This window comes from Zingiber officinale, chromosome 4A (assembly GCF_018446385.1).
Source record: "Zingiber officinale cultivar Zhangliang chromosome 4A, Zo_v1.1, whole genome shotgun sequence".
NCBI lineage: Eukaryota > Viridiplantae > Streptophyta > Magnoliopsida > Zingiberales > Zingiberaceae > Zingiber > Zingiber officinale.
Window position 1 is genome coordinate 32007744 of NC_055992.1, and position 12995 is coordinate 32020738.

General features: G+C 33.8%; 2 protein-coding genes across 2 annotated transcripts in view; one reads left to right on the forward strand and one right to left on the reverse strand.

Moving 5' to 3' along the window:
* Positions 1-3216: 3216 nt before the first annotated feature.
* Positions 3217-4399, reverse strand: LOC121972335 (SPX domain-containing protein 1-like). Its single transcript, XM_042524016.1, has 4 exons — positions 4385-4399; positions 4233-4280; positions 3655-3675; positions 3217-3600 (listed from the first exon to the last, which is right to left on the reverse strand). Exons 1-4 carry the CDS (start codon positions 4397-4399, stop codon positions 3217-3219), a joined length of 468 nt encoding a protein of 155 aa, XP_042379950.1.
* A 3656-nt stretch (positions 4400-8055) lies between these two features.
* The window catches only part of LOC121969782 (monooxygenase 1-like), a 28925-nt gene continuing 23985 nt past the window's right edge, over positions 8056-12995 (forward strand). The window contains exons 1-2 of the mRNA XM_042520027.1: positions 8056-8207; positions 8741-8887. Coding sequence (XP_042375961.1) covers positions 8125-8207; positions 8741-8887 — 230 coding nt within the window. The 5' untranslated portion in view covers positions 8056-8124. The remainder of the gene's footprint in view (positions 8208-8740; positions 8888-12995) is intronic.

Here is a 12995-nt window from a genome sequence, read left to right on the forward strand (position 1 = left end):
CAATAGGTTTTTCTTGGCTCAATTGAGTATGAAATTCATTGCCTTCATTCTTTTTCTGAGGTTGCTAATTTGCAGGTTTCCCATATCCCAACATTTATACTTGGTGTGGTTTGGCCGGTTGAAGTATTCACACTAAAGGCATTTGTTTTGATGTTGATTTGGTGTAGAGTTGTTTGTGGAAATCAACGTTGAAACGCCTATTATAATGGATTATGGTGGAATAATCTCATCAGTAAGCATGACCTTACGATAGGTTTCTTCCCGTCAGACTTTAGTGAAAGCTTCTTTAGGAGATGGAAATGGGTCACATGCAACAATATGATCACATACCTCATCTAAATTGCAATTAAGAGAAGCCAACAAATCAAACACACACTCTTTTTTAATATTGTGGAGAATTTTGACACTACAGTCATTGCATGTTAAATCTTCTTCAAAGAATAGATCAAGTTTCTGTCAAAGATCATGAAGATTAGAAAAGTACTGTGTTAAAAAATTTGAACCTTATTTCAAATTTTTTAGCTTCGATGTAGCTAAAAAAATCTATGAAGTATTGTCCAAATTTAAATACATCTTTCGAGTTACGTCGCACACCCTCCTTGGCCATCTTGAACCAGAGATAATAATGACTAATGTTGGGTTTCATAGAATTAATTAGTTAGACAAGCACAATTGAATTCTTGGTCAGCCAAATCTGGTACGATGCATCACTTGATGTGGGTTGAGAAGAGTAGCCCATAAGATAACCCAACTTCCCTTTGCCTTGGATAACTATCTTTACTAACTGAGCCCATTGTAAATAATTATGATCATTTGCAAGCATAAAGTATCACTTTCAGAAAAAGAAGAGATGACGACAAAAGTTATTTCAATCGTAGACTAAGTGGAATCGGTGGCCATTATGATTATCTTTGGAGAAGAAGAATAACACATATTTATTTACAGAGAGAAACTTCGCTTTGATACTATGAAAAAATTCTCACTTATTCTATTCATGAATACATAATACACTTTTATATAATAAGAACAAATAAATAAGTAAATAATAACTAGTTAAAGAAAGAAAAGTATTCTATAAAAAATTAAATTATTCTAAATTAAATTAATCTAAATCATTATTTTCGTTTTCACTGATAATATGATTAACTCTCCGTAAAGAAAGATTTGATTATTTTATTAAAAAAATCATGGACGAATTTATAATATATCATTTTCATTGAGAAAACTAGGGAAATTATTTCGGCTATCCTATAATAGATCCGACCTCGGTCTGGGCCTATAATTGAGTTAACGGGTCGGTTGCCGGTTGACCTAGTTCGCTCGGTCCAACCGGAGCCGACCTAGTAAGTTGTCGAGCTGGTTCTGGTTCCTTAAATGCAAACCCGACAGACCGCCGGTTAACCATCGGTTTGGCCCGCCGGTTCAACATGGTTTTTTTTTGCCCGTTGGAACCGCCGGTTAATTGTCGGTTCCTAGCCGTTAGGGGAGGTGGGGGTTGGTATTTTTTTCAATGGTTAGGAGCATTTGATCATTTTTTTGATCAATGACTATGATTTAGTGTTCGTTACTATCCAAACTTTATAAATAGAGAGCTCATTTTATCATTTTTACACACATCTTCTCTACTCTTAATCTCAATTTCATATTCTCTATACGCTTTCATTTCCAATTTTCAATTACAATGGAAGGAGGCCGTGGAGGTGCATCATCTCGAGCTAGGAAGGGAAAGAAAATAATGAATTCGCAGGAGGAGGACCCCAACATTCAATCCACCGATGATGAGATCGAGCACATTCTGAATCCAACATTCGAAACGCAAAGAAGTACCGATACAATTACTTCTAAGGTTCAGGAACTTCCTCCTCTAAAGTCTTCTATTTTCACTAAATATTTTGAGAAAATCACTCTTCTGTCGGGAGAAATGCGTACAAAATGTAAGAACTACAATGTTTCCTACAAATTATAAGCTGACGGTGTCTATGGGTCGTTGAAACGACATGTAGAAACGAAGCACTCAATGGAATATGGACTCGACCGTTCTCAAACACAATTATTAAAATTTTCTTCAACTAGCAGTAGTACTGATTCTGCTTTATTTTTATATTCGAATAATAAATTAAGAGAATTATTAGCTAAATTTATTTTCGTAGAACATTTTTCTTTTAGTTTTGGATCTAAATGCACATTTAAAGATTTTTGTAAAGAATCTCTTAGTTCATGTGCTAAACGTGTTCCTAGGACTATATTTAATCGTATAATTAAAAAATTAGTAAAATAAGGAAAAATAATTTAATTGATGGATTTAGTAAATTAGATAACAAAGTTTCTTTATGTTCTGATATTTGGAGTGATCATTAGCAAACACATTCGTATATGGGTGTGACTTGCCATTGGATTGATAACTCTTGGAACCTTTAAAAAAACATTATTAACTTATAGAATTTTTGATGAATCACATAATGCTCATAACATCACATAATTATATGTTTAATTTTAGAAGAATATGTCGTAACTCATAAAATATTTTCAATATCATTAGATAATGCTAGTTCTAATACCACTTCTATAGATGATCTAAAATTTATTTGTCAACCTATTATTGGCGGTTTATTTTTTCATATTTGTTGTGTATGTCATGTTTTAAATTTATGTGTTCAAGATGAATTAAAAATTTTAGAAAGTTCTATTAAACTAATTAGAATTACAATTTCACTACAAGAAAAAAGCTTAACAACAACGGTTTTTCACCGTTGTCGTAGCCTCTTTCGGACTGTTGTTAAAGGCTGTATTGTTAAAAGGGGTACCCAAAGATAACAGTTTTTAACCGTTGTCTTTGAAGGCAAAGACAACAGTTTTACAACGGTGAAAAACCGTTGTCTTTTCCTTCAAAGACAACAGTTTTTCACCGTTGTCTTTGAGCGTCTACCGTTAATAACAGGGTCTTCAACAACAGTTTTAAACTATCTACGACAACGGTGAAAAACCGTTGTCTTTTTTAGATAAAAAATAAAAAAATTAATACACAATTTTCTAATATTATAAATCATTCAAAATACTAAATTTCAAAATAAAATTTAATATACAATTTTCTAACATTCAAAAATAATATCTATAACATTATGAAGAAATTCATAAGCAACCAACAAAATTTCATAAGCAACCAACAAAATGATAACACTATTAAAACAAAGGTAGAACAATATAACACGAGATTTTCTAATCTGTTTTGACTGTTGAACTTTTGCTCCTAATCTGTTTCAAGGACCGCAACGCTGCTACAGTGCTCTTCATGTATAAGCTCTGCATATATTTAATCTCCTCCAACTCCAGAACCCTCCCACCTGATTGTGCCGGCTTTGGCACTCTATTTTGTCCGTCGCATTCTGCTGAAATTGACAGGTTGTTGCTGGGGAAGAGGTGGTCGAGCATAGCCACACACTCCTTCACGAGTTTGCATAGGAGATCAGTTGTAAAGAATGGCTGCTGCAGCACCTTTTCGATGAAGGGCTGCCTGATAAGTGCTCCTGTTCTCTTGTCATACTTCTTCAGTATTTTCACTAGCCGACAAGTCCGTCCTCTCAGCTTCCCGACAAGATCACCCTACATTAGGACATTCTCAAATTTAAAAGTTGTCTTGACTAGATTCGCAATTGCCATAGCGCCAACAAATGATTCCTGCATAACATCAAAAGTTAAGCCATCAACAAAAGAATAGTTTTGTTAAAAAGATTATATGAATTTACACATACAGAGAATTGATCTTCTCTAGTCTCGAACAAGTAATCATGCTTCCAACTTCTATCAATTAATGAGTAAAAAGTAAATAGATTTGACGTTGTCCTGAGGTTTAATATGCTCATCTAGTAATGATAATGCCAAAAAACTTAACATCACACGCTTGGTTGCAGGAGCTATTCGGAAAAAGGTTTCCATCCTCATCAACATAGTTCCACTAAAATATGCAGAGTTATTACTACAATAACAATAAACCATGTAATTATTGACTGAGGAAATAAGACAAAAGATGCTAATTTTACTAAATTTAAAATGCAAAAAAATCTAAAATTTGATAGAACCTATAATCAAACTCAATCTGAGATTCCTAAGCATATAGGAAAACATTAAAAAAAACATATCAGAACTGTAGAGTAAGCTCGATCACATAAATTGAGACTAGTGTTAGTTTAACTAATTTTTTTCTACTAATTAAATCAAATATATAGCATTCTCACACGATCTCCTTTCTCCTCGGTAGCTTCATCTGTAAGTAATCTCGCATTCTGAACAGACAATAATAACCAGAGGATAAGATAAAAAAAAAAGAGGGAGATATTATCATAAACAACCGCAACTATTATTACAAAGAATAAAAAAAAATAGAAACTCTACTTGCTGCCATTATGCTAGACCAATGAATCTGAGAAATCTAGCCAACCTGTAAATATGGAGGAAAAAAAGCACCAAAATGGGGCAAAATGAAAAAAATGGACTGGCGATTACACACGCTTAGGTTCCTTGGCGACTTCTCAGATAGTGAGATCAAAATCCCTATAGCGACGAGCGGGATTTGTGATTCTTCTAGGCAAGGCAGCTGTAGCGGCCGCGCGACACAATCAAACTGGCAGACAACACCACTGGCAGTCGCAACAGCATACGGGAGGAAGAAAGAGAAGAAGATTAGGGATTTAGAGAAGGGTCACAACAGTATACTAGACGTTACCAGTGGTAGCCGCAGAATCATATGGGAGGTAGTCGCACTAGTGAGAGAGGTCTCCTAAGCGCCGGGCGAAGGAAGCGAAGAGACTGGTCGATCACCTCAGCGTTGGGATTTACTGCTTGACGATCGAAGGTTTTGGTTCGGCGGTAGAAAGATTTCGGTGGACGGAGTTTAGGGATCGAAGAGGGTTTTGGTTCGACGGTAGATAGATTTCGGTGAGGGAGTTTAAGTTTGCCAAGGGTTTTGTTGGTTCGGCGAAATGTTTGGGCGGAAAAAATTTGACGAAGGGTTTTGACAAACAGATGTTTTGGCAGACATAATTAGATGTGGCAGTTTAGGGATTTAAAAATTCTTAAATTTTTAAAAATTATTAACAACCCACAAGTACATTGTTAATATTTTATAATATTTATTGACGACATATGTTTTTCACACCATCATTTATATTGTATAATAAGTATTAATAGTGTATTTCACACGCGGTTAATATTAAATTTTAACAGCGCACTCTGTAAACCGTAGAAAAATTTATTGATAACATATTATTTTTTGCACGTTGTCGTTTGTATAAATATTATATTATCCGCAGCGCATATAATTGGGTGCGCCATAAAAACTATTATTAATAGCGTGCTCTAATCACACGTCGTTGATGATGCGCTGCGAAAAATTATATTTGTTGTAGTGGACATGTCAATCAAAGTCGGCGTTGATCGGAGCAAGGCACGACTCAATGAGGCTTCAGCCGACGTTGAGTAACTCTTGGCTGGTGGTTATGTATGCGGGGAGAAGAAGTCGATAGGCGGCGAGGATCAACGTCGGGTTGGGAAGGAGGGGAAAGGGGAATCGGCAGTGGTGACCTAGCCTCACGCGAACAAAAAAACTCTTTGTTCGTGAGTTTTTTTTCGTGAAGTTAAAAAAAACTATTAGTTTTTTGGGATTCAACTACATTCAATAGACAACAGTTTAATAAAACTGTTGTATATTATCATGTAAGCAACGCTAAAAGACAACAGTTTTTTAAAACTGTTGTCTTTGACATACATTAGACAACAGTTTTTTAAAAATCGTTGTCTTTGACATACATTAGACAACAATTTTTTAAAAACCGTTGTCATTTAAAAAAAAATTATGGTGAACAACAACGGTTTTCAATAAAACCGTTGTTAAATGGCAAAAAGACAACAGTTTCTCGAAAAACTGTTGTTTATTAGGTGTGGTTAAATCTAAAATTTCTTGTAGTGTTTCTTATTTATGGTTTCATCCATCTATAATGAAATAATGGGGTAGGTTTTGTAAAACTAATGGAATGAGACCTAAAAAATTTTAACATGATGTACCAACATATTGGGATTCAACAAACTAATTATTATAAGATTTATTTTAATATAAAGAATTATTATGTTCATTTTTTGCACAAAATACTAATACTAACATATATTTATTTTCACAACAATGGAATATTTATACCCGTATTTGCGAAATTTTAAAGTATTTAATGATGCAACCGAACAATTTTTCGGTGTTTATTATCCCACTGCTCAATTAGTTTAGAATTTTTTTTAATATAGTATTAGTTTTAAATGAACATATTAATAATGAATCTTTATCTTCTTGCATCTTAGCTATGAAAACTAAATAGGAAAAATATTTTTATTTTATTCTTGAAATTTATTTAATTGCATTTGCTTTAGATCCTATATTTAAATTAGAAGTTTTACTAGAAATATTAACTTTATATTATGACACTTTAATTTCAATTAAAGATTCTTCTTCTCTGATCAAGTTAATATTATATATAATGTTAGAATTTATTTATATGATATTTATAATCAATATTATGCATAATATATAACACAAATTAATATTTCTGAAATACAATAAACTATTAGTAGTAATTTAAAACTTATAAAAGCATAACTTTTATTAAAAGAACGGACAAAATGTCCACGAGGATCCTCAAGTTCCATATAGGAACTTGAGAATTATTTTACAACTTCTTTTGATTTTAATGAAACAGAAAACAAAAATTTTGATATATTAAAGTGATGGTCACAAAAGACTTAAAGCTTTCCCGTCCTCTCCGTAATCGTCAAAGAAATTTTAGCTTGTATATAGTGGTCAATTATTATTGTGGAGCAGATGTTCAGTGCCGGTAGCAACATATTAGATAAACGACGATCAACTTTGTCTCCCGACATATTGGAAGTCCAAATATTACTAGACGATTTGACTAGAGCGGAGAAAAGAATCCAAGGAATATAACTTTTAGATGACGAAATTGAAGATTTTGATACTGAAGGAACGAATACGACAAGAATAGGAAATGGAAGTGACTGACAATGTAAAATGATAAAAAATATAAAAGAACTATGTGACTTTGATTCTCCTATATCCTAAGGGGATACGTAAGCAACTTAAATAAGTGCAAGCCCTTTTTTGCAATAAATTTTAATTTTAATTTTTTATTTTTTTTAACATAATAATCTTGAACTGTGACAAATCATGAACCGAACCGTGAACCGACGATTTCGAATCATTAATCGTAATCGTCTTGGACGATTAATGTTAAAGATCAACTTATTTGGAACTATCGAACCAACGATTCTTAATCATTAAATCGTCGGTACTGAATCGATCAGGTCTATAGTCTATTTTTTCTTTAGTCTCTCCTTGGTATAAATAGAGGATAAATCATTATCTTAATAGAAATAAGATAAAGTAAATACTACTAGTTTTTAATACCAAATTAAATACTTTTGTAGATTAGTTAAAATTAACATTTTAAGTACACTAGATAAAATAATAAAAAAGGTATAAGAAAGAACCTAAGGTCCATGTTAATATTACATATTATCAAAATCTATTATTATTATTTTTTATGTTATATCGTTCTAATTATTATACATTATTAATTTTTAAAAGCTTATGTAATTCTATCAACATTTAAATCATTACGAAAAAAAATTCATGAAAGATGCATTTTGAATGACAATTAACAATTAGCAGGTGGATGTCGTCTTAATTATAATGGCGATGCTCGCTGTGGGTCAACCCCATATTAATTTTTTTTATCATTATATTTAAAATTTAAAATAAATAATTTATTTTATTAAATTTAGATAATTAATTTCACTGCACACTATATTAACTATTTAAAATTTTATTATATTTATAGAGAGTAATTAAAAAATAATATTACTTTATTTTTAGAATAAAAATTTTATTTTTAAAATTTAAAAAATTAATATCCATCAAATTTAAATTTGTAAAATTATTTTAATTATCCTATTTAAAATTTAAAATAAAATGATGCACTACCAAAAATATACAAATAAGCCGCAGTCATCGAACATATCCATCTCGCATCTGGCCCTTGGAACTTGAAGCTGGAGACTGAAGAGAAGATGAGCTCAATCGAGGAGCACCATGGCGTTGTGGTTCTTGGGGGAGGCATATGCGGCCTTGCCACTGCTTTAGCTCTTCAGAGGTGTTCCTCCTTTTTCTCTTCTTTCCCCCTTTTTTTAGGGATTCCTTTTTCCTCCTTCCATTTCGCAGGATCTTGTCTGTCTTTCTGCCAAGACTCTCCGACACTTTTTGATACATTAAGTCAATTCTGGTATCAGTTTTTGTATTGACAATTATCTAAAGAATCTATTCTCATCAAGATGTCTTCCACCTAAAAGTAACTTTACAAAACATTTTGTTAAAAATGAAACCTTGTACTAAATTGAGAATCCCAGTGGCGTCTTCTTGTTTTCCACGGCATTCTACATGGATACTTCCTAATCTTTTGTTATGGCCTATAAAATATAGTTACGAGTCACCTTCCAATCTTCCTCTTGTTTTGATTATAATTTATTTTTGTTGCCATTTTTTATGTTTCTGAAACTGTTGCTGCATAGCGAGTTTTTATTTGCTTCAGTCAAAGTTATATCTCTAGATACACTATCCATTGAGACAAAAAATAATAATAATAAGCAAACTAACATCTTGCTTGGATTTGATTGACAAAATGTGCAGGAAAGGAATCAAGAGTCTTGTTCTCGAGAAATCCAATAAACTGCGATCTTCAGGGGCAGCAATTGGTATTTGGGCAAATGGTTGGCATGCTCTTGATCAGCTAATGGTGGGCTCAGAGCTACGACCAAAGGCTATACCTTTGTCAGAGTATGTTCAAGTCTCTTCTTACTAGATAGATATATAATATATTTAACAGCATGTCCTTTTTGTTGTTCGTCATTGTTGTTTTGGAGCAAACACGTAGAGAGAGGGAGAAGCTTTGAGGAAGGAAAATGAATTGAAAAACATGTCATGATTCACAATAAATCCCACATATTTATAGGGGTTAGAGATACAAGATACACCACATTAACATTACACCTCTACATTGTTTTTTCTACTTTATAGCCCTGAGTGGTAGAAAACTCTAGTAGAAAATTGACTAGGAGGAGGACAAACTTTTTACTTTATAATTAAATCTGCTCAACAACATTCCCTTGAACTTAATTATCCTTCATCCTTCATTTCAAGAGTTGTCTTGAGCTTGACAAAGAGATCAAATCATAGCAAAATGTCTACTTATCTTGTATGTTGATGTAGACTAGCTCAACATTCTTTTTTTTTTACATGTTCTCTAATGAAAAGATAGTGTAAGAAGATGTGCATACTTATTTCACGATGAATTAGGTTCCTTGCAAGTGCAATAGCAGATTTGCTGTCAATATGTATCTTTGTTGACAAACAAAGGTTAATGTTGCAATATATATTCTTCTTAGCCAAATAACATGACACAAATATGATAATGTTGCAAGATAGTCTACTTCACATGTTGAGAGTGTCACAATCTCTGTTTCTTAAAGACCTATGTAAAAGCCATCTCACTCATATAAAATACAAAGTTACTGGTATTTCTTTTATTCAAACCTCCTCCCTTATCATTATTAAAATATTCATAAAGTTAAAAGTTATTAGAAGGAAAATATAATAACACATGTGAAATGTACCTCGAACATAACAAAGAATTCTCTTGGCTACATTCGAGTGAGTAGATTTTAGTTTCTCAATATAGTGATTAATAGTCTTGTGCATTTGGGGATCTTAAGCTCAACCACACTCTTATCTTAAGTGAGATCTACTTTTTCTCCTTGATCAATTTTTTTTTGTCAATTTAACAATCCATCTTAAACTTCTTGGGATTCCCTTGAATAAGATTCTTGTGACAAGGAATTATCTTCTTTCGTTTTCTTTACTTCCGGTCCAAGAATATCACTTATGAACCCTATGTCTCCATCTATGTCATGGTTAACTTGAATATTTTTAACATTTGTTGATTGCTCCCTATGAAAGCTAAGATTATCCACGTACAAGGCAACAAATAAGATATTCTTATTTTATTTGAAATATAAAGCGTGCTCATATGAGCATTGATTGAACCTATTAGCTTTAGAATGAGCATTTGTCCAACTATTCTATGGCCTTGGTGACGGCTTCAAGCCATAGCCTTTTTCAATTTTTAAACTTTTACTCTTCTCTTTTCTCCACAAAGCATGGTTTAAAATTTTGACCCATATCAGAGTTTCGATTTATGACTGGAGCGATATGGTTTCAATACCGTATCCAGCCGATATGGTTTTGACATTTTTAAATATAAAATATATTTAAAAAATAAAAAAATTTAATCTAAATATTAAAAAAATAAAAATACAAAAAAAACAATTTTTTTAAAAAAAGAAAAAAAAATGCAAGATTGTAGCAACTTCATGACTTCGCAGCCACCTTCGTAGTCTCACGGGGGTGCCGTGATCCCACGACGACCTCTGCAGGCTCAAGGGCGCCGTGATCTTGCGGTGACCTCCCTGACCCATTGTGGCGCCTCCCACGATGCTAATGCTAGGTGACAAATTTCGCTCGTTTCTGCCACATGTTATGAGAGTTTAAACCATGCCATAGAGTTATGAATTGTTAACAAAAACTTCTTTACTAAACTCAATCAAAATATTTGTTTTGACATTATTTGATCTATCTTACATTTGTTTTGAACTGCAATATAAATGAGCAAGCAAATAATTTCCATATGTGCAACCCAAGCAAATACCTCATGGTCCTCATCATATTTGACATTAACTTGTTCCTCACATCATTTTACTACTATGCCTTGTATTTTATACTTCTCCTTGAGCATTTTCTAGGTCTTTAAGACCCATTTTAGGAAGGTGGAACAAGCTCCCAGATGTCATCATTCTTAATTGCCTTGACTTTTTCAATCATGGTTTCTTTCCACTTGTCTCTGTTGTAATAAAAGAGTTTAAAGATTCATCTATTTCCAGTCGAATTACATATGTTTATATAGGCATACAACCCTAAGAATCAACTTATTAACAAAAGATAAAAAGACCTATCTACCCTTGCTTCTCACAACACTCCCCCTCAAGTTGAACATATATATCAAACATGTTCAACTTGCTAAGAGAAGAGTTGAACACAGCTTGGGGTATAGCTTTTGTAAACATATCAGCAAGTTGGTCCTCAGACTTAACATAAGGCAGACATAGCTCTCCAGAATCAAGTCTCTCCCGAATAAAGTGACGATCAATCTCAATGTGTTTAGTCCGGTCATGTTGTACCGGATTATTTGCAATATTGATTGCTGCCTTGTTGTCACAATACAGCCTGAGAGGTAATTCAGCCTTTAATCCCATGTCTGTCAACAGAAAACTCAACCACAACATCTCTGCAAGACCATGTGTCATGGCTCGATATTCAGCTTCAGTACTGGACCGTGCACAAACATTTTGTTTCTTACTCCTCTAAGTTACCAAGTTTCCTCCCAAAAAAGTGCAATAGCCAGAAGTGGACCTTCTATCATCTCGAGAACCAGCCCAGTCTGCATCAGAATAGCATTCCACCTTCAAATCACCACCTCCTTTAAACAGCAAGCCTTTTCCAGGACATGATTTCAAGTACCTTAAAATCCTGTCAACGGCCTTTATGTGGATAGTTTTAGGAGCATGCATGTACTGGCTTACTACACTAATAGCATAGGTGATGTCAGGCCTAGTCATAGATAAATAGAGTAATTTTCCAACCAACCTTTGATATGTTCCCTTTTCCAGATTTGTAAGATCCTCCCCACTAGAACTAGTAAGATCATGATTTACTTCTATAGGAGTAGACGCTGGCCGAGAACCCAGCTTCCCTGTCTCCTTGAGTAAATCCAACACATATTTTCTCTGACATACATAGATTCCTTTTTTTTGATCGAGCGACTTCAATGCCCAGGAAGTACCTTAATGATCCAAGATCTTTAATTTCAAATTCTGATGTTAACTTGGACTTAAGAGCCTGGATTTCTACCTCATCATCACCTGTAACTATCATATCATCAACATAAACCAAAAGAATGGTAGTTCTGTCCTCTTTCTTTTTTATAAAGAGTGTATGATCAACATTCCCTTGTTTAAAGCCAAACAATATCATGACTTTGCAAAACCTATCAAACCATGCTCTGGGAGATTGTTTAAGCCCATACAAAGCTTTTCTTAGCTTGCAAACCTTTCCTTTTGTTTCAATTCCAGGAGGTGGTAACATGTATACTTCTTCATAAAGGTCACCATTTAAGAAGGCATTTTTAACATCTAACTGAAACAGAGGCCAATCATATTGAGCAGCAAGAGAAAGAATTACCCTGACCGAGTTCAGCTTTGTAACTGGTGCGAAAGTTTCCAAGTAATCCACCCCATATGTTTGGGTGAATCCCTTGGCAACAAGTCTGGCTTTATATCTGATCACTTCACCCTCTGAGTTATACTTGATAGCATAGACCCATTTAGAACCAACCAAGTTCTTCCCCTTTGGGGGATCAACTAATTCCCAAGTACCATTTCTGTTGAGAGCCTCAATTTCTTCATTCATTGCTTCCTGCCACCTTGAATCCCTTACAGCTTCATAATAGGAAGAAGGTATAGCGTGATTTGATAACTGTGAAACAAATACATGATATGAAGGAGACAAACGAGAATATGAAACGTGGTTGGAGATAGGATGTTGAGTGCATGACCTGACACCCTTCCTAACAACAATAGGAAGGTTCAGCTCATTCATATTTCGAGGTGCGGTTGGCTCAACTGATGAGGATAACTGCTTCACAGGATCAGGAGCTGGAGCATCCGATTCAACTAGCCGATCAACAGTAGGTCCTTGCTTGTGTCGTCGTCGTTTGTAAGTAATAATATCTAGTAAAGACTGTGAGCCCAGTGATGGAGCATCTTTTCCATTT